The sequence below is a fragment of the Myotis davidii genome, unplaced genomic scaffold (genome assembly GCF_000327345.1).
Source record: "Myotis davidii unplaced genomic scaffold, ASM32734v1 scaffold97, whole genome shotgun sequence".
Lineage (NCBI taxonomy): Eukaryota > Metazoa > Chordata > Mammalia > Chiroptera > Vespertilionidae > Myotis > Myotis davidii.
The window spans coordinates 5,113,807-5,130,531 of record NW_006289392.1 but is presented as its reverse complement, the minus strand read 5'-3'; the positions used below and the strand labels follow the sequence as shown (position 1 = coordinate 5,130,531).

Sequence of the window (16,725 nt, the reverse complement as noted above, 5' to 3'; positions counted from 1 at the left end):
GAGGCAGCGTTTGTGTGCTGTGAAGACCAGCAGTTGCCTTTCGGTGACAGGAGAACAGGCTAAGGACTCCCTTTTTATCTGCCTCGCTTCCTGGGGACGAGTGGCATCCCAGCCCTCGGTTGGATTTGAACCGGGCTTAGAGAGATACAGGACTGTATGTTATAAGGGTCCCCTGCCCCGTGGTGAAGGGCCGCCCCCGCCCCATGATGGAGGCAGCGCCTTTGTGCTGTGAAGACCAGCAGTTGCCTTTCGGTGACAGGAGAACAGGCTAAGGACTCCCTTTTTATCTGCCGCTTCCTGGGGGGTGAAGGGCCCCCCCGCCCCGTGGTGAAGGGCCCCCTGGCCCCGTGATGGAGGGTCCCCCCACCCCGTGGTAAGGGTCCCCTGCCCCGTGGTGAAGGGCCGCCCCCGCCCCATGATGGAGGCAGCGCCTTTGTGCTGTGAAGACCAGCAGTTGCCTTTCGGTGACAGGAGAACAGGCTAAGGACTCCCTTTTTATCTGCCTCGCTTCCTGGGGACGAGTGGCATCCCAGCCCTCGGTTGGATTTGAACCGAAGGCTTAGAGATACAGGACTGTATGATTTTTCTAAAGACAGTCACCCATACATTTCAAGACCTGAGCACCTTCCTCCTGGTGGTGGGAGCAGAAGTGACACGGTGTCTCTGGAAGACCGCTGGCAGTGTGAATCGGGTGTCTTAACGGTGTGCACTCTTCCATCTAGAATTCTGTTTAAAAAGTTACCTTAAAGAAATAGAGCTCAACATGAAGTTTTTTGTACAAGGATGATCATCATAATGTCGTTCATAACTTCAGAGAACGGGGGTGACGCGAATGTTCAGCACTCGAGGACTGAGTCCGTAAACCACACAGGGCGATGGAATACTACGCAGCCACTGTAAAGGTCTCGCCTGGCGGTGTGGCCCAGAAACCAAGAGTTCACCAGTTCGATTCCCGGTCAGGGCACATGCCCCGGTTGTGGGCTCGGTCCCCAGTGCAGGAGGCAGCTGATTGGTGATGTTTTTCTCTGTCTCTCTCCTTTCCTCTGTCTCTAAAAGCCAATAAAAAATATTTTTACAAAAGGTCAGATCTGGAAGGAACCTTTACTGACACATGAGGTGCTTGTGCAGTAAGTGACTAGGGGTTGGGAATGATACATGAAATACGACTCACACTTTTAAAAACATGCACTGTGCTCCCTATTGCAGACCCCAGTCACGTGTCTTAGGAAGAAGATGGAATGGGTAGATAACAAAGCGTTACTCTAGGTCAGTGACGGCGAACCTATGACACACGTGTCAGAGGTGACACACAAACTCATTTTTTTGGTTGATTTTTCTTTGTTAAATGGCACTTAAATATATAAAATAAATATCAAAAATATAAGTCTTTGTTACACTATGGTTGCAAATATCAAAAAATGTATATATGTGACATGGCACCAGAGTTAAGATAGGGTTTTTCAAAATGCTGACACGCGAGCTCAAAAGGTTCGCCATCACTGCTCTAGGTAATAGGATTCCGGGTAAGTTTTTACCCGTTTTGCATGTTTAGTTCTTACCTTTCTGTCTGTTGAATCTATTCCTTTTGTTACGAGAAAAGTGTGAGTGCAAAAGTGAGACCCACCTCATGTCAAAGGAACATGTCTGCAGGGCCTCCTCTACCTGCTCCTCCCGCAGGCTTCGGCACCATGCTGTCCTCCGTGGCCCTCCTCTCCATCCTCGTCTTCGTCCCCTCGGCGGTGGTGGTGGCTCTGCTGCTGGTGAGAATGGTGAGGAAGTCTGCGGGGCTGAGGAAGAGGAGCAAGTCCGGCTACAAGAAGTCGTCCATCGAGGTTTCAGATGAGTAAGTGCAGCCGGAGCCCCGAGCGGTGAACCCTAACCCTCTCAGATCCCTGCCTTGTGGACGGTGCCCGGCCCCTGCACCCTTACTTTTCTTACTCCCAGCTAAGCTTAGTTCTGCTGGTGAAATGTCCTTTTTTTTCTTTTTAATTACTTTTTATTGTTGATAGTATTACAGCTATCTCCCCCCACCCCATTGGGCCATGCATTGAAGTACGTAAGTCCTCGGGTTTGTCTCTTCTCGCCCCCCAACATCGAGGTGCCCGTTGTTCCAGGCCTCCGGCTTCGGGTCTTGTTTGGTTGGTCAGGTCCTTTTGTTCATGAGGTTCCGCAAGCGGTGAGACCACGGGCCGCTGGTCTTCTCGGTTTGGCTTATGGACTCTCCTCTTGAAGAGGCCAGTTCTGGGGAGCAGTACTGGACGGGAGGCTGGAAGTGAAACCTGGGGGCAGATCGGGGAAAGATGGGGGTGACAGCAGGGACGAGCTTCCTGCTCTGGAAACCGGACGATGGGTCCTTTGGTTCTGAACTTAAATTGTGAAGTAGATGCCTCGTTCCTTCAGAATCAGCAGGATTCCCACAGCCGCCGTGCTCCCGGCCACTTCCCATGCGCTCCGCGTTCAGCCACAGCAAGCTTCTGTCTTCTCTCAGCAAGCTGCACTCCGGCCCCGTCTCCCGCCACACCCTCCTCCCTCCCCTGGGTCCCCTCCTCCTTTCCCTCTTTTGCTGGAACACTCTTCCTTCCCTCCAAGGCCCAGTGGAAACGTCCCTTCTCTTGAGTTTTCCCGAGTCTCAGGGAGGAGTCACTCCTCCTCTTTGCTGCACAGCAGTTACCTCAGCCTGTTCAAACCCTGGTGGCCTTGCATGAGCGCAGCTTCTACGGCTCAGCAGGCCTCTCACGCCAGGAGGCGGGACACTCCCAGGGGCTGTGCTTTAGCGATGGCCTTGTCCCCACCCAGCACGAGGCCTCAGGCATGCCTGGTGCCTGTACATTTCTACAGGAGTGGCTGTTACCAGCTCCCATTTATTGAGCACTTACTATGTGCCAGGCACTGTGGTATGTGTTTGATGTGTATTTATTTTTTTTTTACTCCTAACCACTGTGCTTTAAGCATAGAGGTAATATTTGCATTTTAGTATTTTTATTTTTTAAAGCCAATAATTTTAAAAAATACATCTTTAAAATTGTTTTCAGAGAGAAAGGGAGCGGGAGAGGGAGAGATAGAAACATCAATGATGAGAGAGAATCATGTATCAGCTGCCTTCTGAATGCCTCGCACTGGGGATGGAGCCCACAATGCATGCATGTGCCCTGACAGGGAATCAAACCATGACCTTCTAGTTCATAGGTCGACGCTCAACCCTTGAGCCACGCCGGCCGGGCTAATATCTGCATTTTATAGATGAGGAAACAGTGCCGGAGCTGAAGTCCCCTGCCAGGCACCCTGCCGAAGATGGCAGAGCCGGGTCTGACAGCAGAGCTGTGGACTTCAGTGCCGGCTGTGCCGTGCGGAGCCAGTGATGGTTTGGGGGGCGGGGGGGGTCCTGTTTTGCAGCACTGACCAGGAGGAGGACGACTGCATGGCGAGGCTCTGCGTCCGCTGTGCCGAGTGCTTGGTAAGCCACGCCCTTCTGTGCCCTGTTCCGGGGTCGCTTCTTGCTCATTTACGGGGACCCTTTGCCTTCGGTGGCCGCAGAGGGTCGTGCCGGTAGGTCCGGAGCATGGTGGCAACGGAGGTCTGTTAGGGTTCAGGGCACTCCCTCAGCTCAAACAGTTGTTTTTGTCTTCTGTCTCCTGGGCACAGAGTGGGGGCTTTGGACTGGGGTGGGGACTCCGTGGCGCAGTCTCCGCTGGGTGACAGGGGACCTGCTGATGGAGGGTGTCTGCCCTGCGCTCACTCTAGGAGACTTCGACCGGCTGCATCCAGAGCCTGGAATCAAACGTTTCTGCAGACCCTTGGGTTTTTCCTTCATTACATGGCTTTCATTGCATCTTTTTTTTTAAAATATATTTTATTGATTTTTTACAGAGAGAAAGGGAGAGAGATAGAGTCAGAAACATCGATGAGAGAGAAACATCGACCAGCTGCCTCCTGCACACCTCCTACTGGGGATGTGCCCACAACCCAGGCACATGCCCTTGACCGGAATCGAACCTGGGACCTTTCAGTCTGCAGGCCGATGCTCTATCCACTGAGCCAAACTGGTTTTGGCTCATTGCATCTTTTTTTAAAAAATATATTTTTATTGATTTCAGAGAGGAAGGGAGAGGGAGAGATAGAAACATCAATGATGAGAGAGAATCATTGATTGGCTGCCTCCTGCATGCTGCAAAGGGAGTGAGGAGGTGGTTTTGGAGGTTTGGGGGAGGGGAAGGTATGCGCGGTCATCTAGGAGAACAGGAGAATGAATGGCTTGCAGAAGTGTGGTGTGCCGGGGAGCGCCAGATGGCCCGCGTGAGGTTCAGAGCAGTGAGTACAAGTTGGAATATAGGCGCTTAGCTTACCAAGAGCCAGGCAGTGTTCAGTGAGTTACAGACATTGTCTCATGCAGTTTTCGGAGCTGTGCTATGTGGTGTCAGTATTTTTATTATCCCCATTTTACAGATGAGGAGACTGAGGCTTAGAGAAGTTAAAGAGTGTGACTCAAGGTCACCCAGCCAGCAAGGGATTGAAACTCAGAGAGAGCCTGACTCCTGGCCTAAACGCCAGACCACAGCTCTGCATGTTCTGCAGCTTCCGGGCGCCTTCCTATGAGTGCCGAGGTTTTAAAAGTATTCACCGAGGAAGAGGGAACGCTTAGGGTTTCAAAGCAGAGATTCGCCATGAGACCATATAGGGGGATTGAGCCAGTGCCACCTCATGTTGGTGTTGCCCCAAACTGGGTTCCTTTGGGGGGTCCTAATGTGTGGCCATTGGCTAAATTCTGACTCTAATTATACTTCCCGTGCTCACCACAGCCGCTGCTCTTTCCTCTCCAGGACTCGGACTACGAAGACACGTACTGAGGGAAGTTTGCAGGACGTCAGAACAATCACCGAGTCACTGACAAGTCGTCCCCAGCACGGAAGCCCTCGGAGGAGTGGAGCCGCGGGACAGCCGGGACGGAGGGCTCTGGAACCCACCAGTAAAGACTTTAGGAACCAGTTACTGATTGGCGATTTCTTGTTGTATTTATGAGCTGCTCAGAAACTTGCAGAAGAGACTCCTAAGGACCCCTTTAGTCACGCATCCTCTAATCGAATGAAGGACCCTTTTCCTGAGGAGAGGGACTTTAATTCGCCGTGCTCTTGATGTATTACGCCTTCTCTTCCCGTTATTTGAGGGAGGGCCCTACCTGTTAGCCACACTGCCGATGCCAGAGCCTTTTATTTGGAAGGAAATGGAGCTCGGGGTTCCTGATGAGCTGGCAGCTGGGACGCGTTTGGGATAAGCGTTCTCTGGTTTTGCCCCGGGAACAGTTTCAGCTGTGAGTGAGCACACGGCCCGCCCTCGCCGCTCAGCGACGCATCGGCAGTTACGTGGGCGACGTGGCGTGGACGGCATCCGTCTCCCTGGTGGTCGGACCAGGAGCCACGCTCTGACCCGGCTTCCCAGCGAAGTAAAGGGACAGGGAGGCGAGGCAGAGGGAGGCCTTCCTTTTGTCCTGCCGGGCGCAGTTTGTCATTCACTCTCCTACCGCTGGCTTCCTTCTGGACTTTTAAGATCCGAGGCAAGAAAGACCCTTCAGCAGATTCTGCGGGACTGTATAGAGTCATTTTACCGGTTATTTACAATGAAATATTCTTTTAACCCATGTTATCCTTCAGAACGTCTTTGATTTCTAAAATGCACCAAGTCTGTTGGTCTGTAACGTGCGAGACAGGGAAGTGGTGTTGTGCATAATCGACACTCCCCCTTCTGGTCTCACGAAACCTTTCACCAGCGGCCCCCACTTCCTGCAGATGCCGCCTGGGGCCTGGGGTTTCTCTAAGCCGTTAGGGAGTGTGCGGCCGTCCGGAAGGACAGCAGGCAGCCCCTGGCGCCAGAGCGATGGGTTCACGTCTGGGTTCGGACAGCGAAACAATGCTCCTCCCATCTTCGTTTCCCAGGGCGGTCCCTCAATGGGCCTCCCAGGGGGTGGGAGGTGTCCCTAGGACGGCACCGCACACGGGACGTCATGAAAGCCACCTTTACAGTTTTTGCCCAGATCTGGTTATAAACTGTGGGTTGTTGGCTCTGCCTCTGGGACTTGCCCCGCCCTCTTTTGCTATCCTGGTCCACAGAGGAGAGTCTGGTTGGTTCATAGACATCACGATGGACCCTGGTCGGGCGAGGAGGTCCAAGTGGCAAGGCCGGGTTCGCAGTTTACATTTCCAGCGGTGACACCTCCATCTGGGCCTGCTTGGTGGGGCGGTGGTTGTCAGAGGCCGCTCATGGAGAGGAGAGCAGTGTGAGCAGTAAGAAGTCACGGGGCCACGGGGGGACTGCCAGATAGAGCTCTCACGGCGAGGCGGCCTTTCTGTGGGTCCTCGTGTCTCCCACAGCGAGCTGCTGTGACGGGAGCCCAGACAAGTCCACGTCCCGTTGAAGGAGGATCCTGTTTTCGCCGCGTTTGCTTGTCATTTCCTTCGGGCCTGTGTGGAGGACAGGCCCGTGTGATATGTCTGTCACCTTAGACAGAAGGCCCTGCGGGTTCCTCAGTCATGTTGTTTGTGGCCTTCATTGTGGTTTGAACCAGTTCCTTCCTCCAGAAATGAACAACAGCGCCCTTCACGGGGGGAGCAAGCTGGGGGTTCAGTCTGCTGCCTGGGCCTGTGCTCGCCTCACAGCACGGCCGCCAGCTTCCTCCTCCCCAGGGGCAGGCACAGCTCCCCTCACAGGAGCAGAGCAGCTGGACAGCGGCTTCCCCAGGTGGAAGGAGGGAAAGGGCTGGTTTTACCGCGGCTCTGACCTGGCCTGGGTGCAGGTCTCCCTCTTTTTCTTCCCGATGCCCCTGAGGTTTTGTCGCACTAGAAACCAGGCCGGGCGAGAAGAGGAATGGAATGCTGCCGTCTGCAGGGGCTGGCGGCCTTCAGAAGGCCCTGGCCGACGAAGCCTTTCTGTGCGGTTACGTGACCTCAGGAGTTTTGCGCGTTGACCCCTTGATTCCATCAGAGTGTGAGCTCACACAGGCCTGTGGCCAGCGGCTTCTTGGGAAGCAGCTCATCTCTGCCCGGGGCTCCGAGGGGCACGTTCCTGCCTTGAAAACTGGGGGCCACCTCCCTAGTCGGCAGGTTCTGGGTGTCACTCCGTTAGGGTCCCAGGGGCGCCGTGGAGAGAGCCACGGGGCGGGTCCAGGCTGCCATCTTGTCGCACCGCGTGCGCCTTCGCAGCAGAAGAGGCCGCTCCACCCGTGACCCGCGCTGCGCTGTTGGACGGAACTGCCATTTCCTTGCGGTTTTTGTTTCTGTGTTGGTAGGAGGGTGTGCCGGGTGCGCAGACACCGGAGCCTTGATCTCTCTGCCACATCAGAGCCAATGACCGTCTCGGCACTTTCTGGTGCGTATTGACATGTGAGAGGAGAACTGCCGTAGGAAAGGGGCAGGCTTGTGGTTTCAGCAGCGAGCAGCGGCTCCTGAGCGGCTCTCCGGCGAGGCCTGCGCGGACAGAGCAGCGAGGCCCGCTCCTGGGGCTGGAGCGGCTGCTAAGGTTCAGGGATTTTTAAATCCTCGGTCCCAGTGTTGGTGGCGGGCAGCGGCCATGCGGGCGCAGTAGGGACGGGCTGGCTCCCAGCGCCGCTGTGCGGACCGGGGCAGAGTCCTGGACAAGAGCAAGCGGCACCGGCGCGGTGCGAAGTGCGGTGGGAGAAGGCCTGCGCGTGGGAACACTGATTGGGAAGCGGTGATTTAAAAGCAAAAGATTCCTTGAAGCCAAGAAGCCTTGAGCTCTTATCTGGGGGGTGCAGGTCACCCCCGGGCTTCTGGGGGGTGCGTGCAGGCAGGGGAAAGGCAGGTGGGTGGTGAGCGGGGCACTGGGTCGAGGGAGGAATCAGAGAGGTGGGTATGTCCTAAACGCGTTCTGTGTCCATCTTCAATGTGTTGCACGTTGTGTGCACGAGGCTGACTGCTCCCTCAGGACCCCCCGAGAGCTGCTGACCTGGTGGGGGGACCCTCAGGTCTGGGCTTGAGCTGCTGCTCTCCTAGCTGCTGCTCTCCCAGGGATTTACCCTGGGAGCGTTCACGAAAACGGGGTAGCGGGCCAGAGACGGAAAGGAGAACCTGCACGCAGAGGTTCCTGTTTTGCCTCCACAGCCACCTCGGGACGCACGCATCTGCCTGCTCTGACCGCGCCTCCCCGCGCCGGCGCCATCAGGCCGGCTGCAGCGAGCGGCTGTCAGACACTCAGGCGGCCTCCTCTCCGGTAAGTGGCTGTTTTGTGTTTCCTGAGCAGCAATTGCACTTTCTTCTCAGAAGGAGCTGAACCTTAGCGGTAGCCCTTTGGGATGGCGAGGCCTCGATCACAGACCTCGGGCTCCGGGTGGGGGGACCATCAGAGGTCGCCTGGCGGGCGTGCAGTTGCCTTTCTGCAGTGGAGAGTGAACAGAGGAGTGAGGTTTGCTCTTAATAGAAGAGTAAATGGTGATGATAAGCTTTGAAGCTCAGCTCAGTGCAGAAAACCACACACCTGCGGCTTCAGGCAGAGCCCTGACGGCTGTCCTGGGCCTATGGCGAGACTCCTTCCCTGTGTTCCCTCTCAGCCTGAGACAGACTAACATTTAACCTCAAGAAGCCAGGGACGTAGACCTCGCATGAGAGCCGGGCCGTTGTCCGTGCTCGTCACCTCTGTGTAGACCCGGCCTCGGGAACGACCGATGTGGCAGGGGTAGGTCACCTGGTCGGGAGGGTGAGTGGGAGTAAGACTTCCAGGTCCCCTCTGTCACCAGACGGACACCGGGCGGAGCGGTCTGCTGAGGCCGGCCCGGAGGGTGTGGGTTCTTGACCGCGTGCAGGAAAGATTTCACAACGCGAGTCCAGGTGATTGTGAGTGTGTTCATTAGAGCTGGGTCAGAGGCAGGAAGGCTGAGGTAGAGGCAGCAGCAGGAGCGAGCCAGACGGGGCTGTGCTTAGCTCCAGAAAGAGTAGGAAAGAAGTGAGCCACACTGGGCTGCGTGAACTCACTGGGAAGCACAAGTGACAGGGCCAGGAGTGAGCCACACAGGCTGCTGTCAGCTCACGGGTAAGTCAGGAAGGGGGGCCTTGGAGACGGGCTCAGCTGGGGTCAGCTTGGGATGAACTGCTGCTGCCTGCTGCCCCCCAGAGAGCATTACTTGTGGGGACCCTGAGAGCTGAGGAGAAAGTAAACAGCCCATGCCTGAGAAGAGGCCGGTTTGGAGGGTTTTCTCTCTCTGCTGGCGGGAGTCCTAGGGAGGCCTCAGGGGAGGGTCTTACAGAATATTCATTAGTTTCCCAGGCGTGGCCTTCGAAATGTTGATACTTCACGGTGAGCCTGTCGGGAGTTTGGGATTATTCTCTGGTCACTTTCACCGCCTTGCTTTTATCTTGGGTCTGTCTGGCTCTAGTTGTTGTTGTGGTTATTTGTTGCCCTGGCTCCATCTGTCCTTGGGTTTGGCTGGCACAAATGGCGTCAGTTGGGTCTTTGTTATCTGTCTGCCTGACCAGCGTGATCTAAGCTCTGTGCTCTCTGGTTAGGGAGGGGAGGTATGAACCATTTGCTCTCAAGTGGCCTTGGCGAGGGAAGATAGAGTCTCTGTAAAGCGTTCAAATTGTTTGGCCTTGTTTAATGATCTCGTCTCAGTTTCCCCATGGCACTTGCCCAGGAATTTTCCCAGCTTCTTACCCTCCTGCTTCACTGACAGTAGAGGGTTGCCGGCTGCCACCTAGACGGTGTTCAAGAAGCCCGTACCCTATCAGTCTGCATTAAATGGTCTTAATAGGAAAAACGAGGACCTATTTTAAGAGGTTCATGCCTCGTGGTTGTTGTGTGGACTCATATCTAAAGCCGTTGGAGACCCTGAAGGGCACGCAGAACCCAGGCGGACGGCTGTGGAGAAGGGCAGGCTGTGCAGTGCTTTTGCTCAGTGGTTGGTTGTCCTTACGAGGGGCAGGCACTTTGAGACAGCACCTCTCCCGATTTTGTCTTGTAATGAAATATGTGGGGGTCTTACAGTTCGGAGTCTCTTTTCTGAAGATTTTTTTCTGTCATAATTGGGTCAAAGAGGACAATTCCCCTACACGTTTAATGATAGGGAAGTGGATCTTGAGTTACAACTCCCCAGGAGTGATAGATATTTGCCAGTGATTATAACTGCAAGAGCCATGAGCTCAGGTCGGAACATTTAGCCAAGGTAGGAGACAACTTACTCTGTAGAATTATCTCAAAGATATCTGCTGAGGAGATAAATCAGTCCGTGGAGAAGGAACAGGGCAGAAGTTGAGAATTCAAAGGGAGTCTGTTATTATTAAGGTGCATCTGAATGCTTTTCTGGATTTTTAAAGACTGAGATTTATTTCATATACTGTATGTCACTTCATGTCATCAATAAGTTCTTGGAAACTGTGACTATAAAGGAAATGATGTGTACTGAAACCGATCTTGCTATAGATTGATATAATCAAGAGTTACATTCTTACAGGATATTCCTACTCACAAAAGCATCACCTAACGTCTAAATAAAGACCCAAACACTTCTGATAATAAGCATTGAAATAAAAGTGAGTTACACATACGTTTAGGAAAGATTGATAAAAACTAGTAAGATAATTACTTTCCAGATCACTTTCTCTAGTTCAGGGTTGCAGGTGGCTGTGTCTATCGCTGCAGCTCATGGGCAAGGAAGGAACCACCCTGGACAGGACCCCTTCCATCACAGGACCACGCACACCCACACCCACCTACTCAGCACAGGACAGTGGAGCTGTGCCAGTTAACCTAACGAGCCCAGCTTTGGGATGTGGGAGGAAACCGGACTCCCTAGAGGAAACCCGCACAGATATGGGGAGAAGTGCGAACTTCAGACAGTGGCCCTGGCTAGGAATCATTTTTTTTAAATATACACATTTTTATTGATTTCAGAGAGGAAGGGAGAGGGGGAGAGAGAGAGAAACATCAATGATGAGAGAGAATCATTGATCGGCTGCCTCCTGCATGTCCTACACTGGGGATTGAGCCCACAACCCGGGCATGTGCCCTGACTGGAAGTAGAACTGTGGCCTCCTGGTTCATAGGTTGATGCTCAACCATTGAGCAACACTGGACAGGTGGGAATCATTGTTAAAAAAATCATTATAAATGAAATGATGTTGAAAAAAATGAGGTTATTTGAGGGCCGATGTGTATAAATAGTTGACCCCTGAACAACATGAATTTGGACTGTGTGGGTCCACTTATATGTAGTCTTCAAAATAAGTATGTATAGAGCTGTAACTATATTTTCTCATTATTTTTACTAGCACTTTTTAATAACAAACAGTCGATTAATACATACTTTGTATGTTATAAAAATGCTATTAGTAGTTAAGTTTTGGGGGAGTCCAAAGTTATACTTGGATTTTTGAGGGTCTGCACCCTCAACCCACATGTAAAATTGAGAATTTTATTAGTCAGGTATATACTCCTGAATTTATATATACACACATGTGTATTTAGAAATTCCTGAGGCAGACTAAGATGGTGGCAGATTAGGTGGAAGCTATACTCACCTCCTCCCAGCACTAAACTGGAATTACAACTAAATTATAGAGCAGTCATCCTGAATAACCAACTGGAGACTAGCTAGAGAGAAGCCATATAACCAAGGACTTTGAGAAGGAGCCACATTGAGACTGGAAGAAGTGCAGAGGTATGAGAGGGCTGGCGGGCTGTCATAGGCAGCGGCTGAAGTTCTGGAGGGATATCTCAGCTGTGGGGGGTCTAAACGCCAAGCCAGGTTCCCCAGCCTAGAGCCCCAGAACTGGGAAAAGAGCCCACATAGCATCCAGCTATGAAAAGCAATGGGGTCTCTGTCCACTAGGGAGAGACGGTTAGCGACACAGACATCCTCTCTAAAGGGCCAATGCCCCAAATTTTGTCTGTAGTCACTTACCCTGGGCTCTGGCGGAGGGAGGGCAGAGTGGACGAGAGCTTCATGAGGAGAGTCTGAGGCTGGTGGCTCTGGGGAGAGAGGTAAGGGCTCAGCCACCAGGATCCCTGTGCTGAGTCATTCCTTTATATTGTAGAAGCCATCTTTCTTGGGCAGTGAAGTCTGGCCCATACATATAGCCTGTGGGGCAGCAATAGCCCCACCTACTGCAATGCCCCCCCCCCCCCCATGGAGCTTATGCCCTGCTGAGGAGTACAACGAGAGGCTCTAAGTCTAACTGGAGCCTGCAGGCGGAGGCAGATCTCTGTGAGCTTTGAAACACTGGCTGACCTGCCCCCCCCGGCCTGGTGCTGCCGAAAGCCAGCCTGGTATGCAGCTTAGTGCTTTCCACATGCAACCAGGCCCAGCAGAGAGAGCCATAAGCTGTGTATCACTGGTAGCTTCAAACAGGCTGCCCAGGGCCAGTCACAGGCAGTGTCTGAAATTGGCTTGCACTGGAGTCTCTCTGAAAAGGCCCAGAGTCAATACACCTGCTGGTTCAGACAACAACAGAACAGGGATCCAGTAAGCGCCACAAGCAGCATATCTGCAGGGAAATCTCAGCAGGCACCACCCTGCTGAGGGAATTCTGCTTCGTGTGATCAGCACCTGCACAGCAGCTTGCACACCACGGGCAGGGTTGAGCATCACAGTCAGCCAGAGGGTCGATCCCATGCACGAATGGGCCAATAGCAATCAAGAGTCAATTATAAGAGGAGGGCCCACATTACATACACAAGGGGGATTCCAGAGCACCCAGCTCAGATGATCAGGGACACTGTGCCACTGGGTCCCACAAGACACCTACTATGTAAGGCCACCCTAACAAGACTGGGAGTAATAGCAGATCTATCTCATACACAGAAACAAACACAAAGAGGCAGCCCAAATGGGGAGACAAGGGAGCAGACCCCAAATGAAAGAACGAGCGGATTGTCCAGAAGAAGAGCTAAATGAAATGGACCCAAGCAATTTATCGGCTAAAGAGTTCAAAGTAATGATTATCAGGATGATCAACAGCATGAAAAGGACCAGTCAGAAATGAAGAATGCAATATCCAAAATCAAGAATACACTGGAAGGAAACAACAGTAGGTTGGATGAAGTGGAGGATCAATCAGTGATCTAGCAGACGAGGTAGGGAAAAACACCCAATCCGAGGAGTAAAAAGAAAAGAGAACTTTAAAAAAATGAGCGTAGTTTAAGGGACCTTTGGGACATGAAGTATAACAACATTCACAACATAGGGATACCAGAAGGAGAAGAGAGAGAACAAGGGATTAACAACCTATTTAAAGAAATAATGACTGAAAACTTCCCTAACCTGGTGAAGGAAAAGACACACAAGTCCAAGAAGCTCAGAGAGTCCCAAACAAGAGAGACTCAAAGAGGCTCACACCAAGACACAGCATAATTAAAATGCCAAAGGTTAAAGATAAAGAGAAATCTCAAGCCACAAGAGAAAGGCAGTTAGTTACCTACAAGGGAGCTCCCATAAGACTGTCAGTTGATTTCTCAACAGGAACATTTCATGCCAGAAGGGATTGGCATTACATATTCAACACATTGAAAAGCAAGGACCTACAACCAAGGCTACTTCATTCAGCAAGGCTATCATTTAAAATTAAGAGAGAAATGTTTTCCCAGACAAGAAAAACTAAAGGAGTTTGTTACCACCACACCAGTATACAAGAAATGTTAAAGGGCTTGCTTTAAGAAGAAGAAGGAGGAGGAGGGAGAGAAGGAAAGAAGAGGAAGGAGGCAGGAAGAGAAAGAAGAAGAGGAAAAAGAAAAAAACCCAGGAACACAGTTAAAAAATAAAATAATAGTAAATATGTACCTACCAATAATTACTTTAAATGTTTTGATCAAAAGACATAGGATAGCTGAATGGATAAGAAAACAAGACTCATATATATGCTGTCTTTAAGAGACCCACCTGAGAGCGAAAGAAAGACACAGACTAAATATAAAAGGATGGAAAAAGACATTTCATGCAAATGGAAAGGAAAAAGAAAAGCTGGGGTAGCAATACTTATATCTGACAAAATAGACTTTAAAAGCAAGCCTATAGTAAGAGACAAAGAAGGCCACTACATAATGATAAAGGGAGCAATCCAACAGGAAGATATAACCCTTGTAAACATTTATGCACCCAACATAGTAGCACCTAAATATGTAAACCAAATCTTGATGACATAAAGGGACAGATTGACAGTAATACAGTCATAATAGCGATTTTAACACCCCATTAGCATCAATGGATAGATCTTCCAGACATAAAATCAACAACGAGATGGCAGCCTTAAATGACACATTAGATCTAATGGATTTAAATGATATCTTCAAAGCATTTCACCCCAAAGCAGCAGGATATACATTTTTTCAAGTGCACATGTAACATTTTCTAGGATAGACCACATGTTAGGACACATAAAAGTCTCAACATATTTGAGAAAATTGAAATCATATCAAGCATCTTCTCTGACTATAATGTTGTGAAACTAAAAATCAATCACAAGAAGAAAACTGAAAAACACACAAAGACATGGAGGCTAAATAACATTTTACTAAACAGTGAATGGGTTAACAATGAGATCAAGGAAGAAATCAAAAGATACCTTGAAACAAAGGAAAATGAGAACACAACAACCCAAAATCTGTGGGACACAGGAAGAGCAGCCTTAAGAGGGAAATTCATAGCATTACAGGCCTATCTCAAGAAACAAGAAAGAGCTCAAATAAGCAATCTAACTTGACAATTACGGGACCTTGAAAAAGAATAATGAACAATTCCCAAAGTGAGCAGAAGGAAGGAAAAGGTCAGAGCAGAATAAACAAAACAGTCTAAAAAAACAATGTAAAAAGATCAATGAGACCAAGAGCAGGTTCTTTGAAGCGATAAACAAGATTGACAAACCTTTAATCAGACTCACCAAGAAAAAAGAGAGAGGACCCAAATAAATAAAATCAGAAATGAAAGACAAGTAAGAACTGACACCAAAGAAATACAAAAGATGGTAAGAAAATATTATGAGCAGCTATATGCCCACAAATTGGACAATTTGGACGAAATGGATAAAATCCTAGAAACATACAGTCTTCCAAAATGAATCAGGAAGAGCCAGATAATCTGAATAGACAGATTACAACTACTGAAATGAAACAGTAATAATAATAAAAAAAACTCCCAACAAACAAAAGTCCTGGACCACTGGCTTTCATAGATGAATTTTACCAAACATTCTAAGAATAACACATATCCTTCTCAAGCTATTCCAAATAATTCAAGAGGAGGGAAGACTCCCAAGCTCATTTACAAGGCCAGCATTATACTAATTCTAAAACCAGGTAAAGACACTACAAAAAATTAAAATTATAGGCCAATATCTGAAGAACATAGATGCTAAAATCCTTAACAAATTATTCACAAACCGAGTCCAGCAATACATTAAAAAGATCATACACCATGATCAAGTGGGATTTACTCTGGGGATGCAAGGTTGGTACAATATCTGCAAATCAATAAATGTGATATACCACATAAACAAAATGCAGAATAAAAACCACATGATCATATCTATAGATGCAGAAAAAGCATTTGATAAAATCCAGCACCCATTTATGATAAAAACTCTCAGAAAAGTGGGAATAGAGGGAACATACCTCAATAATAAAGGCCATATATGACAAACCCATAGTCAACGTCATTCTCAATGGGCAGAAACGACAAGTGTTCCCCTTAAGATCAGGAACAAGACAGTGATGCCCACTTTGACCACTCTCACTCAACATGGTACTGGAAGTCCTAGCCACAGCGATCAGACAAGAAGATGAAATAAAAGGCATCCAAATTGGAAAGGAAGAATAATAAAACTGTCATTATTTGCAGATGACATGATACTGTACATAGAGAACCCTAAAGATGCCACCAAAAAACTACTAAAATTGATCAATGAATTCTGTAAAGTAGCAGGATACAAAAGAAATATCCAGAAATCATTTTGTATACACCAATAATGAATCATTAGAAAGGGAAACTAAGAAAACAATTCCATTTACAGTGCTTAAAAAAAGAATAAAATACCTAGGAATGAAATTTAACCAAGGATGTGTAAGTCCTGTACTTGGGAAATAATAAGACACTGAAAAAAGAAATTGAAGAAGATACAAATATGCGGAAACATATACCCGTTCATGGACAGGAAGAATTAACATCATTAAAATGTCCGCACCACCCAAGGCAGCCTACAGGCTCAATGCAATTCCTGTCAAGACACCAGGGTGTATGTCACAAATATTCCACAAATTTATACAAAACCACAAAAGACCCCAAATAGCAACAGTGATCTTGAGAAAGAAGAACAAAATTGAAGGAATCACGCTACCTAATATCAAACTGTACTGCAATGTCAAAGTAAATAAAACAGCTTGGCATTGGCATAAAAACAGACACACAGACCAATGGAACAGAATACAGAGCCCGGAAATAAGCCCACATCTTCACAGTCAATAAATATTTTACAACGGAGGCAAAAACCCAAGTGGGAATCGACAGTCTACCAGCCGTGGGCAAACTATGGCCCTCGGGCCGGATCCGGGCCGTTTGAAATGAATAAAACTGAAAAAAAAAAAGAAAAGACCGTACCCTTTTATGTAATGATGTTTACTTTGAATTTATATTAGTTCACACAAACACTCCGTCCATGCTTTTGTTCCGGCCCTCCGGTCCAGTTTAAGAATCCATTGTGGCCCTCGAGTCAAAAAGTTTGCCAACCCCTGGACTAAAGG

General features: G+C 49.4%; 2 protein-coding genes across 3 annotated transcripts in view; both read left to right on the top strand.

Annotated features, from left to right (window-relative positions):
- The window catches only part of MPZL3 (myelin protein zero like 3), a 33,141-nt gene extending 28,206 nt beyond the window's left edge, over positions 1-4,935 (top strand). The window contains exons 4-6 of one of the 2 annotated variants that reach the window (XM_015562495.1): positions 1,678-1,843; positions 3,394-3,454; positions 4,818-4,935. In XM_015562495.1, coding sequence (XP_015417981.1) covers positions 1,678-1,843; positions 3,394-3,454; positions 4,818-4,844 — 254 coding nt within the window. In that variant the 3' untranslated portion in view covers positions 4,845-4,935. Of the gene's footprint in view, positions 1-1,677; positions 1,844-3,393; positions 3,455-4,796 lie in introns of both variants that reach the window. The other variant, XM_015562494.1, reaches the window with a different exon arrangement.
- A 6,456-nt stretch (positions 4,936-11,391) lies between these two features.
- The window catches only part of JAML (junction adhesion molecule like), a 38,425-nt gene continuing 33,091 nt past the window's right edge, over positions 11,392-16,725 (top strand). Inside the window, exon 1 of the mRNA XM_006761590.2 lies at positions 11,392-11,656. The gene's annotated coding sequence lies outside the window, so the exon portion shown is untranslated. The remainder of the gene's footprint in view (positions 11,657-16,725) is intronic.